The sequence below is a fragment of the Pieris brassicae genome, chromosome 3 (genome assembly GCF_905147105.1).
Source record: "Pieris brassicae chromosome 3, ilPieBrab1.1, whole genome shotgun sequence".
Lineage (NCBI taxonomy): Eukaryota > Metazoa > Arthropoda > Insecta > Lepidoptera > Pieridae > Pieris > Pieris brassicae.
In genome coordinates, this window is record NC_059667.1 from 15623004 (window position 1) to 15637908 (window position 14905).

The 14905-nt window shown below is 30.1% G+C and overlaps 1 protein-coding gene across 3 annotated transcripts in view; it reads left to right on the forward strand.

The window, feature by feature from the left end:
• The window catches only part of LOC123706854 (gonadotropin-releasing hormone receptor), a 32634-nt gene extending 17998 nt beyond the window's left edge, over positions 1 to 14636 (forward strand). For all 3 annotated transcript variants that reach the window (XM_045656388.1, XM_045656387.1, XM_045656386.1), the window contains exons 2-6: positions 9409 to 10086; positions 10945 to 11128; positions 11479 to 11675; positions 13106 to 13224; positions 13509 to 14636. In XM_045656388.1, the coding sequence (XP_045512344.1) occupies positions 9445 to 10086; positions 10945 to 11128; positions 11479 to 11675; positions 13106 to 13224; positions 13509 to 13641 (1275 nt within the window). In that variant the 5' untranslated portion in view covers positions 9409 to 9444 and the 3' untranslated portion in view covers positions 13642 to 14636. The remainder of the gene's footprint in view (positions 1 to 9408; positions 10087 to 10944; positions 11129 to 11478; positions 11676 to 13105; positions 13225 to 13508) is intronic.
• The last annotated feature ends 269 nt before the right edge of the window (positions 14637 to 14905 follow it).

The window sequence follows — 14905 nt, forward strand, 5'->3', positions numbered from 1 at the left end:
TACACGCTTGGCGGCCTTCCTTTTAGGTGGCTATGGATAGCCCCATAGGGTATAATGTGTCTGATGTCATGTGTGCCGTCTTGTTATCACGTGATGGCTTGGTTATAGGCGAAAAATTTGAATAAAACAGAATTTTTCACTACGCCTCATACGTCATTACGTGGTTTCGTGGCTCGTCACGATTTTGCGAATTTCCGCATGAATTGCATGAAAGCATTGACATTTAAATAACAGAATTTCAATAAATCAAAGAAGAATTTGTCATGGTGGTAAAACTGATGGAATTTTAATTAATCTATCCGTTGGCAGGAAGCACTTAAAACTAAACAACAGTATAGCCTTTATTGATTTGTCTACTTTCAATGATTTAATTTAATATTAACATATTTATTATATTCCGGCTTTTTAAAATATAAAATTTGCATTTTGGTATCATTTTTCTTCTTATATTTCAATATATTAAGTGCCATGCAAATATATTTTTACGGATTTCAACGCTAAGCCGCGTTCCAAACGTATCGTTTAATATAAGTTCAATTGTTATATTTACTTTTAAATTAAAATAACTTTTTTCTCATTTTAGACCTGTAGTAATAGATACAATGCGTCTGCTACGTCTTTAGTAGGTAAGAATTATATAAACTATCAAAGCTACGATCTTCGGACGATACGCAATGTACGATATTTAGCAAGAGAAAGTGGTCACAACGAATCCTTATCTCTCATTCATGTTGTAATAAAAATCTTATTATAATCGTGTTTTATTGAAATCATTCAAGTTGAAAACTCGCTCTTTCAGATAATATGTATATATTCAGTAATTATCATCAAACGCATACTAAGCACATATTATTTTTATCGTACACATATACACGAATAAAGTGGTGTATTTTTGGCATTATTTAAGGCCAGTAATCACGACACAAAATAATATTCGGAACCAATTTTCCAGACAATTTAATTTACTTCTAAAACAACCAATCATTTACTCTCTTTGAACATTGTTATTATACACTAAAACGAACTTATGAATGTATCAACATAATTACCTCAGTGAATGTTATAGTTGTAACGCGAAATGTTGACCAACTTTTGGTACATATTGTTAATACGCAAAGCCGTTTGTGGTCCCCGATAACTCATAAATGCTCATGCCGGTTTTTTATAGTCCGATGATTATCAGGTTAAGATCAGACAGGATCCTGGTGACATCCAGCGAATTCTTTAAATTATCACAACTACTACAAGATTTTGGGTATATATGACTTATCGAAGTAAAATCGAACTGAATGAAAAACAAAGAAAAATAATTTATAATTAGGTACGTAACTTCAGAAAATAAATGGTTGTTATTTTCATTTACCGCCAGTTGTCACATCAAGAGCGAGCGGACGTGAAAAATTGGGGACTATTTCGGTTTGTTTTTTTTTCCAAATTGTTTGTAAGCACCTAGTACCATTACGTCATGCTGCTCATCACAGGCATTAAATAATAATGATAGATTTTATTTTCCTTATAAAGGTGAAATATAAAAACTTCGAAAGAATTACTGTTTCCTTTGGCGGAGTCTTCAGAATAATAAAATCATTTACTGCATTTTTAAATCTTTAAAAAAAAAATTTTAATCATTATTTTCTACCCTTGTCCAAAACTTACTTATTTTTAAGCTTACGTTAAGATTATAAGGAATCTGGACTAAATATTATATTGATGAACGACTCAAATAATATTATGTAACTAAATCAATCTAAGGGACATCTCATATGTTACATTATAGATTGGAAATAAATCCTGCAATTTACTTTGACAGGATTACTTTATTATATAGACAGTATTTGAGATAAAATTGTGTCTTACATAAATGTTGGCTTAGAAATAATTGTTTTAATTGGAACAAACTGAACAATATACATAAATAATAAAGGAAAAGACGCTACTTTTGAAGTAAATTATAATGCAAATAATGAGTTTATTAATAACTTTTATTCAATAATTTTATGAATTATATTACTATTTATCGCATTACTGGGTCAGCCAAATGCACGTTATTTATTTTGTTTTTATTATGTCAGGGCTCTTATCAATACTATATTTTGTAAACCTGAACAACATTTAACTTATAATATATGGTACGTATAAGTTAAATGTTGTTCATGTTCATGTTTATCAGTTAATATTGACAGTTCATTAGATATGTTTGTACAGAGCTTAAGGAATCTGGAAAAGCTTAACTAACAAATAATAATAAACTTTTAAACGGATCTGTATATTCCAACGATCTAAAATAATTCTATAGTGGTTATAAACTCTTTTACGACTTGTTCGATTTGGCAACTCAGATGTTACAAATTAATGGAACTATTAAGCTCCCGCGGTGTTTATCGTGTATTCTGTTAGCATTTCCTTTTCGCCTTCATTGTATGAACTATGAAATATATTGGTTCTGCTCTATAGACCACAGTGTAATTATTTCTTTTAATCTTATGGACACACTAAATAACGTAGAAGATGATACATCAGTTCCTATGCTTGTCAGTGCCATGTCCTTACAGACAAGTGCCAATACATAGTAAGTGTCATAGTGATTGTAGAGCCATAGTCGTATAATTTAGAATAAAGTTCAGAATGAAAAATAAAAGACGGAATAACTGCGCGCTTTGTTTGATTGTGAATGGTCAGCAGCATCTCTAGTTCAACACGCGTTGACACGCCATACGGAACGTCGTAGTGTTTGGTATGTCTTTCCAACCATCTGAGTATTGTTGGCTCAGTGGCTTCAACATGTAACTCTCTTCGGGTCCTACGACCTGCACCTAATTGTACCCACATAGGTGCAATGACCAACTGCATGGACTTTCTGCATATTAAGTATGTACAAAAGTTGACGTTGGTGTGGGTATAGAAAACTAAGAAACTAGAAAAAAAAAGATCACGAAACCAAAAAAAAATTGAGACCGAGACCTAAAAGGTTTAACTTTTTTCCCAACCATCTTCCTGTTTTATATCTCCCCAGACCATCGTTTCCCAACCATTTTTATATCACGACCCACGAAAATTCAAAAAGTTAAGTAAAACAGTCTTGCGACCCCGTCACTGTAAAATTATAATTTAGTTTTATAACACTACACATACCTGAAGAAACAAAAGCATCCAAACATATACTTTAGGCCAGAGAATGATACTTGAAGCTAAGAATATGTCCAAATGCATTAATAGTACAAGCGAATGCCTAAATATGAGCTAAAGTTAAGTGTATAAGAATGTATTTTTTTCGCATGTACCAAAGTAATAAAATGTCTTCGATAGAATCCAATGTCAAATAAGTAATAAATAGTTAGCCGGAAAGAAAGTGATTTATTCGTCCCTACGCACTGGGGCAAGTGTATATTACTACAATATGTTTCTTGTAATACTATACATTAAAGAAATGTGCGCAATTTTATCCTTATTCAGTGTTTTATATTGATATGCGTATGAGTTTTACAGACACAGAATATTTAGATAATACTAGAGCCGGCTAAAATGTAAATTATAAACAATTCTTTCTTTAAAAGTACATATTGCTTTTTGAGATCTTCTAAACTAAATTTTTGTATTACATTACATCTATAATATATTCGATTCTCGTTTATATATATATGAATTAATTTTAGTTCACAACATTAATTTTCGGCTTAAGGACATAAATTATAATAAATTTTACCTTTAATAGTCGTTTTTATAAATAACAGCGGCTCAATATTAATTTGTATCCGTTGTCTAATGTACTTACTTGTGTCAAAATTTACGTTTTTCATTAGCTCACTGTTATTGATATTCTCTAAGCGTTATACCAAGTATTTGTGAGAAAATTTATGACAATGATAATTTGTGACAACAGTTAAAAAGCGAAAGAATAGCTACAAAATTCTTACAAAAATATTAATTTCTTTGTTTCTTCACCTTGAGTAAAACTGACGTAAAGCTTTACTGTCACCGTAACCTGATAAATAGTTACACAAAACTTGTATGAATATTTATGAGTACGAGTTTTAACAATATACGTTTTATAAAAAAACCGTGTGAACGTTTCGTTAATATAATAATCAGGATTTCATTCTCATGGGACAATTTGATATTTAAATATTACATTAATTGACAGCAATAAAAAACGATTTCAACTATTAATCAAAATTAGTTTTATTTATCTGTTAGTAAAGGTCCGTTCAATTTTGTCAAATTGTGTTCGATCTTTTATAAAAACATGTTATGTCTTTAAATCAAGATAAATTATTTTCAGGGTTATACATTAGTACAATACCAAATATGGCTACAATATATTCTTAATATGTGGCAGTTTTAGGTGATATTTATATTAACCACAATTAAAACTACTCTATTTAGGAGCAGCAAAAACCTCTACATACATAACATTCAATACATGTTTTGTATGTAGTGTTAATAACATAATTTGCACATAATACATATATAGTTAAGGGTGATCTAAATGCCAAAACAGGCCAACCTAGGGCAGACAAGATACCTGAAGATCCTGCGGAACTAAACATAGATAAAAAAATTAAATAATACTATTATTTATTTTGTAAAAAAATATATTAAGATTAAATTTTACTTTGAGGTTTGGCAAGGAACAAAAAGACTAAGGATTCTCAAATAAATAAGTGTGTCGATTCTTAAGAGTATGTGAGTGTCTTACCTAACACCGTGAATAATCTATGATTAGCTATGATACGGTGAGCTATAAAATAACTAAACATATTTCGTATTTTTAAAAATAAAGTCCTGCTTCCATTTAAAAAGTTACATTTCGTGTATACTCATATACTAGTCGATATTTCAATCCTACCTACCTATATCACCTTAATCTATCATCCTTAATTACTAATCGTGTATTCTGAAAGGACATTAGTGAGTTTTCCCTATACGATCCCATCTACACCAATGCACTTGTTGATGGGATCGTAAAGGGTTACAAATGATTTCCTTTTCAAACTGACCAGAGCTGTCTTAGGCCTATCGTATATTTAATCACTTACTGATTTGGTCAACCCTTAATAAACAAAAGTATAGGTATTTGATAATATGTGGTGTTAATTACTTGCGACTTAAATTAACGGTAATATGATATTAAAGCTAATATTATTATTACAGAAAAGGGTCATATTGTATGTCATGGTATGGTCATGATGTATATTTGATCCATCTATATGAAAGAATTTGCAGCATGCAATTTTACCATTTTACTGTTGTTTGATATATATTCTCTTTTCGTTTCCAAACGTTAAAGATGTCGGCACTTTACACATATTCCTTTATATAAAGTTACACGGCTGTTATTGCATTTGAAAATTTCATTTCCACATAACACTTATAGACTTATGTCAATATAACAAACTGTTTGGGAGTGCACCTCGAGCCACTGAGGTTACTACAGGTGTTGTGTCTAGCTTTACACTACGACTTCTTATACACAATTAATACTTGTTTGTACGTTGAAGGTAAACATTGTGAGGGATCCTTAGAGATATCAATAGGTACAAAGTAAGGTGTAGGCACAGAAGATCACCTACTTCTCTATAATCAATTAATAATGAAACAGACGGTAAAGGTTAGGTTTGTTGCCACTGTAGTATTTATTACAAGTAAAAGTTCTGTAAATTCTATATTTTATGGGACACTTTACACATACACGCTATCGATTGGTCTTCGTTGTAATAAGTTATTAATTTTGCTATATTCGTCATTTGTGTGGTTAATACATGAAACCAGCTGCGTATATGGTAATAATTATTATAGGGTAATTGGTTAAAACGATGCAAAAAAAGTTAGAAATTTATATAAAAGAAGGTACATCTTCTTTCCTTACCCTACTAAGTTCTTGAGGGGGGTTTTAGGGTATGATTCACTAGGGTAGAACGTCGTAGGAGTTTAGCTGTAATCAAATTTGATTTAAGCATAATTGAAAACGAAACGGAAAGCGCATACTTGATGGGAGAGATTACGAGACTGTACTTTCCGGACAATTATCACCGCTGCCGGAAATATTACCTTTTTGCAGTGCATGTAACTCTCGTACTGTCCAGCGTCAACAAGATCCCATTGCCCGGTCACTCTCGCAGCTTAAAAGTTTTCTCGACTCTTTGCCGGAGAGCGACCTATTGGTGAAGCTATTGGGTAATATACTGTGATTTAAAAATATACTTAGATTAGATTAATGGATATCAAAAGATTTTCTGTTAATTTTATAAAATAACTTAAATGTATAATATAGATTTTTTTTACTTATTTTTTGGCCATACATAAATTGTAAATAAATAAATTAATAAATATAATTCATCAAATCGGTCCATATTCTAAAAAATATATAATAGCTTAGTTAAAAACGTAATTTTTTGTATTTAACGACGTGTGTCGAGTCCGCTTGTAAATTATATTATTTCTATCAGAAATCTATTGCGAACTAAACCTAGTTCTTACATTAAGAAGAAGTCGAAGTATAATGTGTCAAATTTAGTATACATATTGTCTTTAACAATTGTAGGATACAAATTCCATGAACATTAACTAAAATTAGATAGTTTGATTTGCCAAAACACAAAAGCAGATGCTCCAATTCATGGCTAAATAAACGGTACTGCGTTGTGTAAATCTTGTTTAAGATAGGAATTTCCGATATTTTGTAAATTTTCCACAGATTAAAACTCTTATACATTGGAATCATTTAGATGTTAATATTCTATTCTTGGTATTGCAATACAAATTACAGTATTGTGAGATGCGTAGTTAATTTCTTGGTTTGAAACGTATGACACGCACGTTTTTCTATAAAAAAAATAACGGCTTTAAATTGAGTTCTCCATAGAAACAACGATGACTCGTAATACTTCAACTTAGGGTCATTAAGAAAAGAGTGTACCAATTCTTAAAAGGCCGACAACACACTTGCGAGTGAAGTATTTTCGAACATATTCTTAGAGTCCTTCGAAAATTGACAATTCTTAAAATTCTGGCAATTCACTTGCGGCCGGCAACAGACAGTGTGATTTACCATGACCGTCGGTATATCTTAACATTAGATGAGCTTCCTGCTGCTGATAATAAATGCTGCTTTATAAAAAATACTATAAGCAATTCAATATTTTAAATAAATAATAAAAACAGTCCATATAAAATTGTTTTATAATTGGCAACGTCACATTATTATAACAAGTTTCAGTTGATTGGCAAAATATGTTATAAACAGAACATGTCAATAAATAAAGTAATTGTATGATTGATTTGTGATTGTGATGGCCTTGCTTATGTTATTTTAAGCGAATTTTAAATATCGAACGCGATTTAAATATTGCGTTTTTAAGTTCCATGTTTATAACATCAGTATTATAGAGATACAATACAATTTTCAATTCAAAAATGAATTAAAGATAAAATGATTAAACATTATCTAATGTTTAAAAATAGAATTATTGACATATGCAATTAATTTAATGTACATGCATTATGCACTTGACATGACAATACTTAAGTGGATGTCAAATGTCAATGCGAATTGAGTTTTCTGATTGCTATTTGAGTAAATATGATTTTATTATATGTTTTTGTATATTCCACTTTTTAGTGTAGTATTTGTGTTATTGTTGTCTGTTTGTTGTTGTTGCAAGTATTTGGCGTGTAGGTTTTACAGACATTGCATATTAGTAAGATCAAAGATTTTCTATAGTAAGTGAAACATTTAAGAAGTTTTTATATTTGTAGAGAGTTCAAATTCCTAGATATTTGATTAATTGATGGATATGACACATTCATCTTTACTAATATTATAAAGAGGAAACATTTGTATTGTTGTATGTATGTTTGTAACGTTATCACAAAATATAAAAGGACCAATTTAAGAAAATTTATTTCACCATAACAAAGCTGCATCTCACATTCATCACATTTTCAAAAAAAATATAGGGATCCCTTATAAAAATGCAATAATATTATCTAAGGTGAAAAAAATGTACTAATGATAACCTATGATGCATGGCAACTATTGATAATATAAGTTTTTAAATTTAAAGCTAATACAATTGATGAATTTTTGTATTAACAGCTGTTACCAAATTTACCATGAAGTTTCACAAGTGTCTAGTCAAAGAATAAACTCCTATCACAAAGGAAAAATTATATCGTTGGACAAATATATTTTGTTTTCAAAAAACCTAAACCTAAAATATTTCGCTATATTTTTATTCTATTTCCTTCATTAAATTAAAATTATAAAATTATCGCCAGTTCACTGCTCACTACAAGTCACGGATTTGAGGGATTTAAAATAAAACTCTGTATTTGTACTTGTTTGAGGGAATTGTTCATAATTATAGTTATTGTTCAAATCTGTTTCGGTTCCAAATTCAAATTGTAGACCTATGTTATTAAACATAGATTAAAACTGCTTTTACGATATTCAAATGATTTTTGACATGAATATGAAATTATATTTTTGTTCGTTCTTTGACGAGATAGGTACTTTAAAATTCATCATCGAATATACCTGTTTTTCTATGCATTGGCTACCGAGCGTTGGCGTATCTTAAAAAACAAACTTTCGCCAAAGCATTTTTCTTTGTCCGTAATCAGTCACTTCCACTTAACAAAAATTTCGTTAATATCAGTCTGATAGTATATTGGTTTTTACACACTAGAAACAGTTTTATACAAGCAAATTTGTAAAACTTAAAGTTTTCTAATGGGCAAAGTCAAATGTTCAAGCAATAAACAAAGTAAAATTCTAAATAGAAAAGCGATATCATAATTTAGAGCTGATGAATTTTTTAATTAAGGCATTCCGTGTCCTTCAAAGGAATTTTTATCATAACTTTTACGAATAAATCTACGGTCATTGCTTGTCAGAAAAACATTTCATAAAATATGGTTACCAATTGTTTCGCATTCATTTTAAGTGCGATGACATCTGAGGCGATGGCAATAGAACATTTTCCTAACAATATTTCCTAGTTTGTCGCTACAAAAAGGAGTTCGCCTCAGAACTAAGAATTTCTTCCCTAACTAAAAGCATAGTTCCTAAATTTCTTTTATATTTTTTTGTAATTATATTTCAATTGAACACGTACAAGACTAGGCTTGTGTTATTGAATTGTTGAGTCCTATTAAGTAGCACTATAATCGGAGAAATAACGTCTAGTAAACCGTTTAGTATTTTTAGACACGTAAAAAAATAGCGACCTATTAGAGCGATGAATTATGTTTTTTCTATGTAAACACGTACGCCACGTACGACGCGTAATCAGTTCTTATTTGAGAATTAACTCAACAAGATATCAAACTTCATATAAAGCCTTAATGAATACAAGCGCTTCAATCGCGTTTCCACATTCTGAATTTAAATAATAACATTTGTTTCAGATTGCCGTTCGTCTGTTTGATTACGTATGTCGAAACATGGGGAGCGCAGGCAACAATACCACATTATATGAAGTTTTGTCTACCGAACTTATACTTCAAAGAGACACATTGATTACAGATATCTGGCCCATACACAAATGCTTAGATCGCAACATAATTAATGACACGTCGAACGATGAACTAACGAATAAAATATTTATCAACAATGGAACATACATAATGTGTTTGGAACACGCTCCTATCATGACAAAGAGCACCGTAATACGCGCCAGCATACTCTCTGTGATGGCTTTGTTATCTTTCGTAGGGAATTTCGCGACGATGATAAGCGTACAAAAGGGCAAGCGGGGCCGAAGACGAACGAGGCCTTCTTGGACTGCAATATACAGCCTTATATTTCAACTAAGCATAGCCGATTTGTTAGTAACAGTATTTTGCATAGCGGGGGAAGCGGGGTGGTCGTTTTCAGTGCAGTGGTACGCGGGGAATTTAGGATGCAAATTGTTTAAATTCCTACAAATGTTCTCGTTGTATTTAAGCACTTTTATTCTTGTTCTAATTGGCGTTGATAGATGGTTAGCTGTCAAGTATCCAATGAAGAGTATGGCTACTGCTACTAGAAGCACCAAATTAGTTCTAATTGCGTGGATTTTGAGCTTCTTATTTAGCTTACCACAAGTGAGTTATTTATTTCACTATATTGCTTATATCAAATTTAAGTTTTTTTAGCATAAGCATGTTTTATATCATACGATTGAATTGTGTTTGGACTAACGTAAATTAAATATCTTTCATTAAGCTTATTACAATATATTATAAAATTAAATGACTTAACAAGAACCATGTCTCGAAGATTCTCATAGTATAGTTTTAAAGTCTATTTTAATAGCTATAATCCTATGTTAATAATCATGAAACAGCAAAATAAATAAAGTGCGGTTGAAAATATGAAATCATATTGCCATTGTATCGTCTTAAAAGGGGACCATTAGTCAACCTTTTAACCAGTAAGAATAGCTACCCTAATCTGAAAGGGATAATTGTTGTTCAAGAATAAAACTTCCCTTCTAAAATGACACCAAATTAAATAATGTCATATTTTGTAAATATTTAATATTTTAAAAGGCTTAATATAACGTAGACTAAAATTGGTAACTATGGTAACGAATTTTATAACAAAGTGAGGGAATGGCATGTAGTAAATGTCGAACCCAACGTTCCTTCAGCAATAGAAGATATATAATTCTTTAGTTAGACAAAATATAAAAAATAAATAAAAGACAAAATATTAGATAAGTCATTAATCTTAGTCTTTGCTATTTTTTCACGTGCCTTTACAAAAATAATAACGTTATCTTTCTGATGATTTAAGATACGATAGATTTTTATTCACATACACACAATTTGAAGAAAATTTTGTAAAAATACAAAAGAGGACCTTTCTCATGAAGTGGAAAAAATCGCACTTGTAAAGTTTATTATATTATTATGTTCAATTATACAAATCATATTCTTGATAACTGACATTTGTTTCAGACCGTGGTGTTCAGTGTAGCAAAAGGTCCATTTGTAGAAGAGTTCTACCAATGCGTGACCCATGGTTTTTATACGGAAAGGTGGCAGGAGCAGGCATATACCACACTATCACTTGTATTTATGTTTCTTCTACCACTTTTAATATTACTCAGTACCTACGTGTCTACTGTAAGAACTATTGCAAGTAAGTCTTTAGGATTAGGAATGTTACTTACGTTTTTGTTCTAAGAACTCCGAATCTGATTATTCGAAAAAAAAATATATTTTGTAATATAAATTGATACTCCTACAATAAAACGAAAAAAACATTTTAAAATAATATTAAAATAACATTTCAGTTGTGGATTTTCTCTAGTAGTTCATAATAAACGATAGAAAGGCCTGTCACAATTATGAAGTCAATCAATTGATTGATTTGTGACTCCAATTGGAGACTTTTCTATTTTGTTCGTTTTTGTTGAGGCGGGAATTGTGTATGAGTTGTTTTGATATATAAACATTGGCGACATTACCAACAAGTAATTTTTTTTTCAGAAAGCGAAAAAGTATTTCAACCAGAGACAAGGCGAGAAAAATATATAACTCCAGATATGAATAGGCGAAGACTTATCGATAGAGCGAAAATGAAATCGTTACGAATGTCTATCGTTATAGTAGCTGCATTTGTGATATGGTGGACCCCATATTATGTTATGATGATAACATTTACATTCTCAAATCCCGATAAACGTGTAAGTATATTTATATTTTAATTATGGGGAAAAGATTCACGCGGTGTGACTGCTTTGTGCTTAGGCATTATTTGCTATTAGGGAATCGCTGACTAAACAATCGTCCTAAGGACGGTAACATAGTAATCATTATTTATTTGGTGCCGTCGGTTCAATACAAACCTTGGTTTAATAGCTTAAAACAGCAACACTTGAGACTATCAAATTAAAATATACGAAAATCTTAATTTTGAAAAGCGAATTTCAAGCAAAGCACTAATAATTAAAAATGCAATACCAGATATAAATAATAATTTTAAATATCAATTATGGTTTCTGTCGATAGCGTGCGTCGTAGTTTTTTGAAGAATCGTTAATATACCTTGTAACGATTTGAGATTTTATGCCTAATTCAGAGTTTAAACTTCCGAAGGACGATATTTTTAGTATTTTTTTGTTATTTGTCAGCCTCGTTCAACAAGTAAGTTCATGAAAGTAATTGCTTTGGCTATGAATCACTAAAACATACAGCAAAAACAGCAGTTTTTATTTGAGTTTAGTTTTTATACATAAAAAATTAAACAGAGCCTATTAAATGGCACGTACAATCACAACAGTAATTATAAACATCAAAAAGCATTCTTAGGAAATAGTTTGGCTAAATAAGATTTATTTTTGATTTTCTCCAAAAAAAAATCGTTTTTTTTTTTAAATTTGTTAAATTTATATTAAACGTAAATTTGCTACAAAATATATATGGTTATAATGGAACACAATTTGTTACATTTTAAGGTCATGATAACTAAAGCGTCGATTGGTAAATTCAAGTCAAATTATTTATTATAATAATGTTTTCAGTTTTGATATGTATAAATATATTACAAATAACTATTTTAGAAAACCTTTCACTTTTATTGTAAATATGATTATGAATTCCGTGATTAATCAGTTATTAATAATATTCATAACAATATCAAGACATACTCGTAATTCCTTTAAAAGAACACAGATCAAAATTTAGCCTTAACGAATACAAGGCGAATAATGTACGAAATCATTATACCAAAATTATATGTCTAATGGGCGGATTTTTAAACACGAACATCTCGTAAAACGAAACGAAGGATCGAAAACAAACACAAATTATACCATTAACGCGTTTAATGGGATCAAAATGTACCGGAATAATGTGTAGTAATAATACACGATAATAACATTAAGCGAGGCTTGACAGCTGATAGAGGTGGGCAATTATGCAAATTATACCATGTTAATAATTCTTTGCTTCTTCGAACTATCAGAGAGCTCGAAAGCAATGTTGTAGTATACAATATTTAATAAAACAATAATAGTGGTATATATATAATAAAAAAATCAAATACTCCATTTTATTTGTTAGATACTAACGGATGAAGGTTATTTGTAGAATTAAATATTATTTTTATTTACAGTTAAGTGAGGAGCTACTGTCAGGGATATTCTTCTTTGGAATGTCCAATAGCTTAGTGAATCCCGTTATTTATGGAGCTTTTCACTTATGGCCCAGAAAACGCGCTCGACATAGTGATAAGTATGTTTCATTATAGAAAACTTTTAACGTGAATTCCCAAGGTTCTATTTTCCTTTCTTCTAACTGGACTAAATTCTAAATTCTTTGTTACGCTATACTGGTTTTATTTAGTCACTTTTAGATATAATTCAAAGAAACAATATAATAATAAAAACTAGTGGCCACATGAAATTATTACTTTATAAAGTTCTTTGTAAAAAAATGCTAGAATAAGTTTCGCTAGTGAATTACATAAACGACTTGGAATCCTTCCAGCGGTCGTGTTTAATGTCAATTTTGTTTAGGGAATCTGGCGGACCCCACGCATCATTATTCCGTCGAGGTGACCTCACCTCATCTGTCAGACTGACCACCATCAGATCGTTGAGATCATCAGCCAAATATACTAACGGACAAAACAATATGAGTGTTTTATAACAAAATATGAAGAGAAATTGGACTACTATTTGTGAAGAAAGTACAAATTAATTCGTATCTTTTTTTTACAAATAAGTAAAATTAAAGGTTGAGTACAGAATTTATTTTCACGAAAAATATCATTTGTTTCATACGACAATCGAAATAGTGTCTAGTCAGTAAGAGAATGAGGACTCTAGTTGATTGATGTCAAAAAGTGTTCTATCGTATCACATCTCGTTAAGCTAGTCAATACATTACGAAATAGTTATGCTCGACAAGGAAGTTACTAAAAACATATGAAAACTTATTATTATACGGAATGTACGGCAGTACTATTTGTATAGCTACCATACAGTTTAAATATGTAGAAGAATCCAGAACAATTTAATTCAAATACAAGCGAATCACTGTAAAAGTATATTTTTTGTCTTACCTAGCGAGCGTCAGATTGTTGCATTTTATTTAATTTTGATGTATAACTAATATATTAGTACGGAAAACATTGATGCCGTAGCAATATTGACAATCGCAGTAAATGAAAATCAGAATTACCATAACAATGTGTATGTCATACAAATATTTTTACGTGTGACGCATATTTGTTTCGGTACATTTTGTGACACAAGTTAATTCAAGTTTTAACTAATGTTATATAGTAAAATGTTTCACAATTTTATTGTTATAATGTTATATAACGATTGTATCTTTAAACGTAATGTAAATATTGTGGTTCAATTCAACCATTTCCTACTGTCGACCACATCTTGAAATGATTAATCCGAATGGGCTACAACATACATGTAAATAGAAAGATTGATCCTAACTGTAAAAAGTCAAGACGTAACATCTTCATAATATAAATTTATAGCATGTTCGATGTTTTGAAACAAAATGTTTATGAAAAACTATTTATGTTTGACATTTCATACATAATAATATAAACGCATATTCGTATCTCATTGTGAATTAATATTCTGAAGTAAACAGAACAAAATGTATGTTGTATATTACTAATTGTATTTTAAGGAATGTATAGTGTAAAAAGGTTAAATAAAGTTATGAAACACGATATATTTGTTTGACTTATTACAGTATAATCTTAAGACAACTAAAACTACAATGATTAAAAATGTTTTTTATAATTAATTTTATGTAAATTAGACTTTAACTATATAAATTTAGTATATGACAATTCTTTAAATTATTTTTAAAACTAAAATAATTAAAGTTTCAAAGTCGATGAAACGAAACAGCGACATACACACAAAAGAAACACATAAAT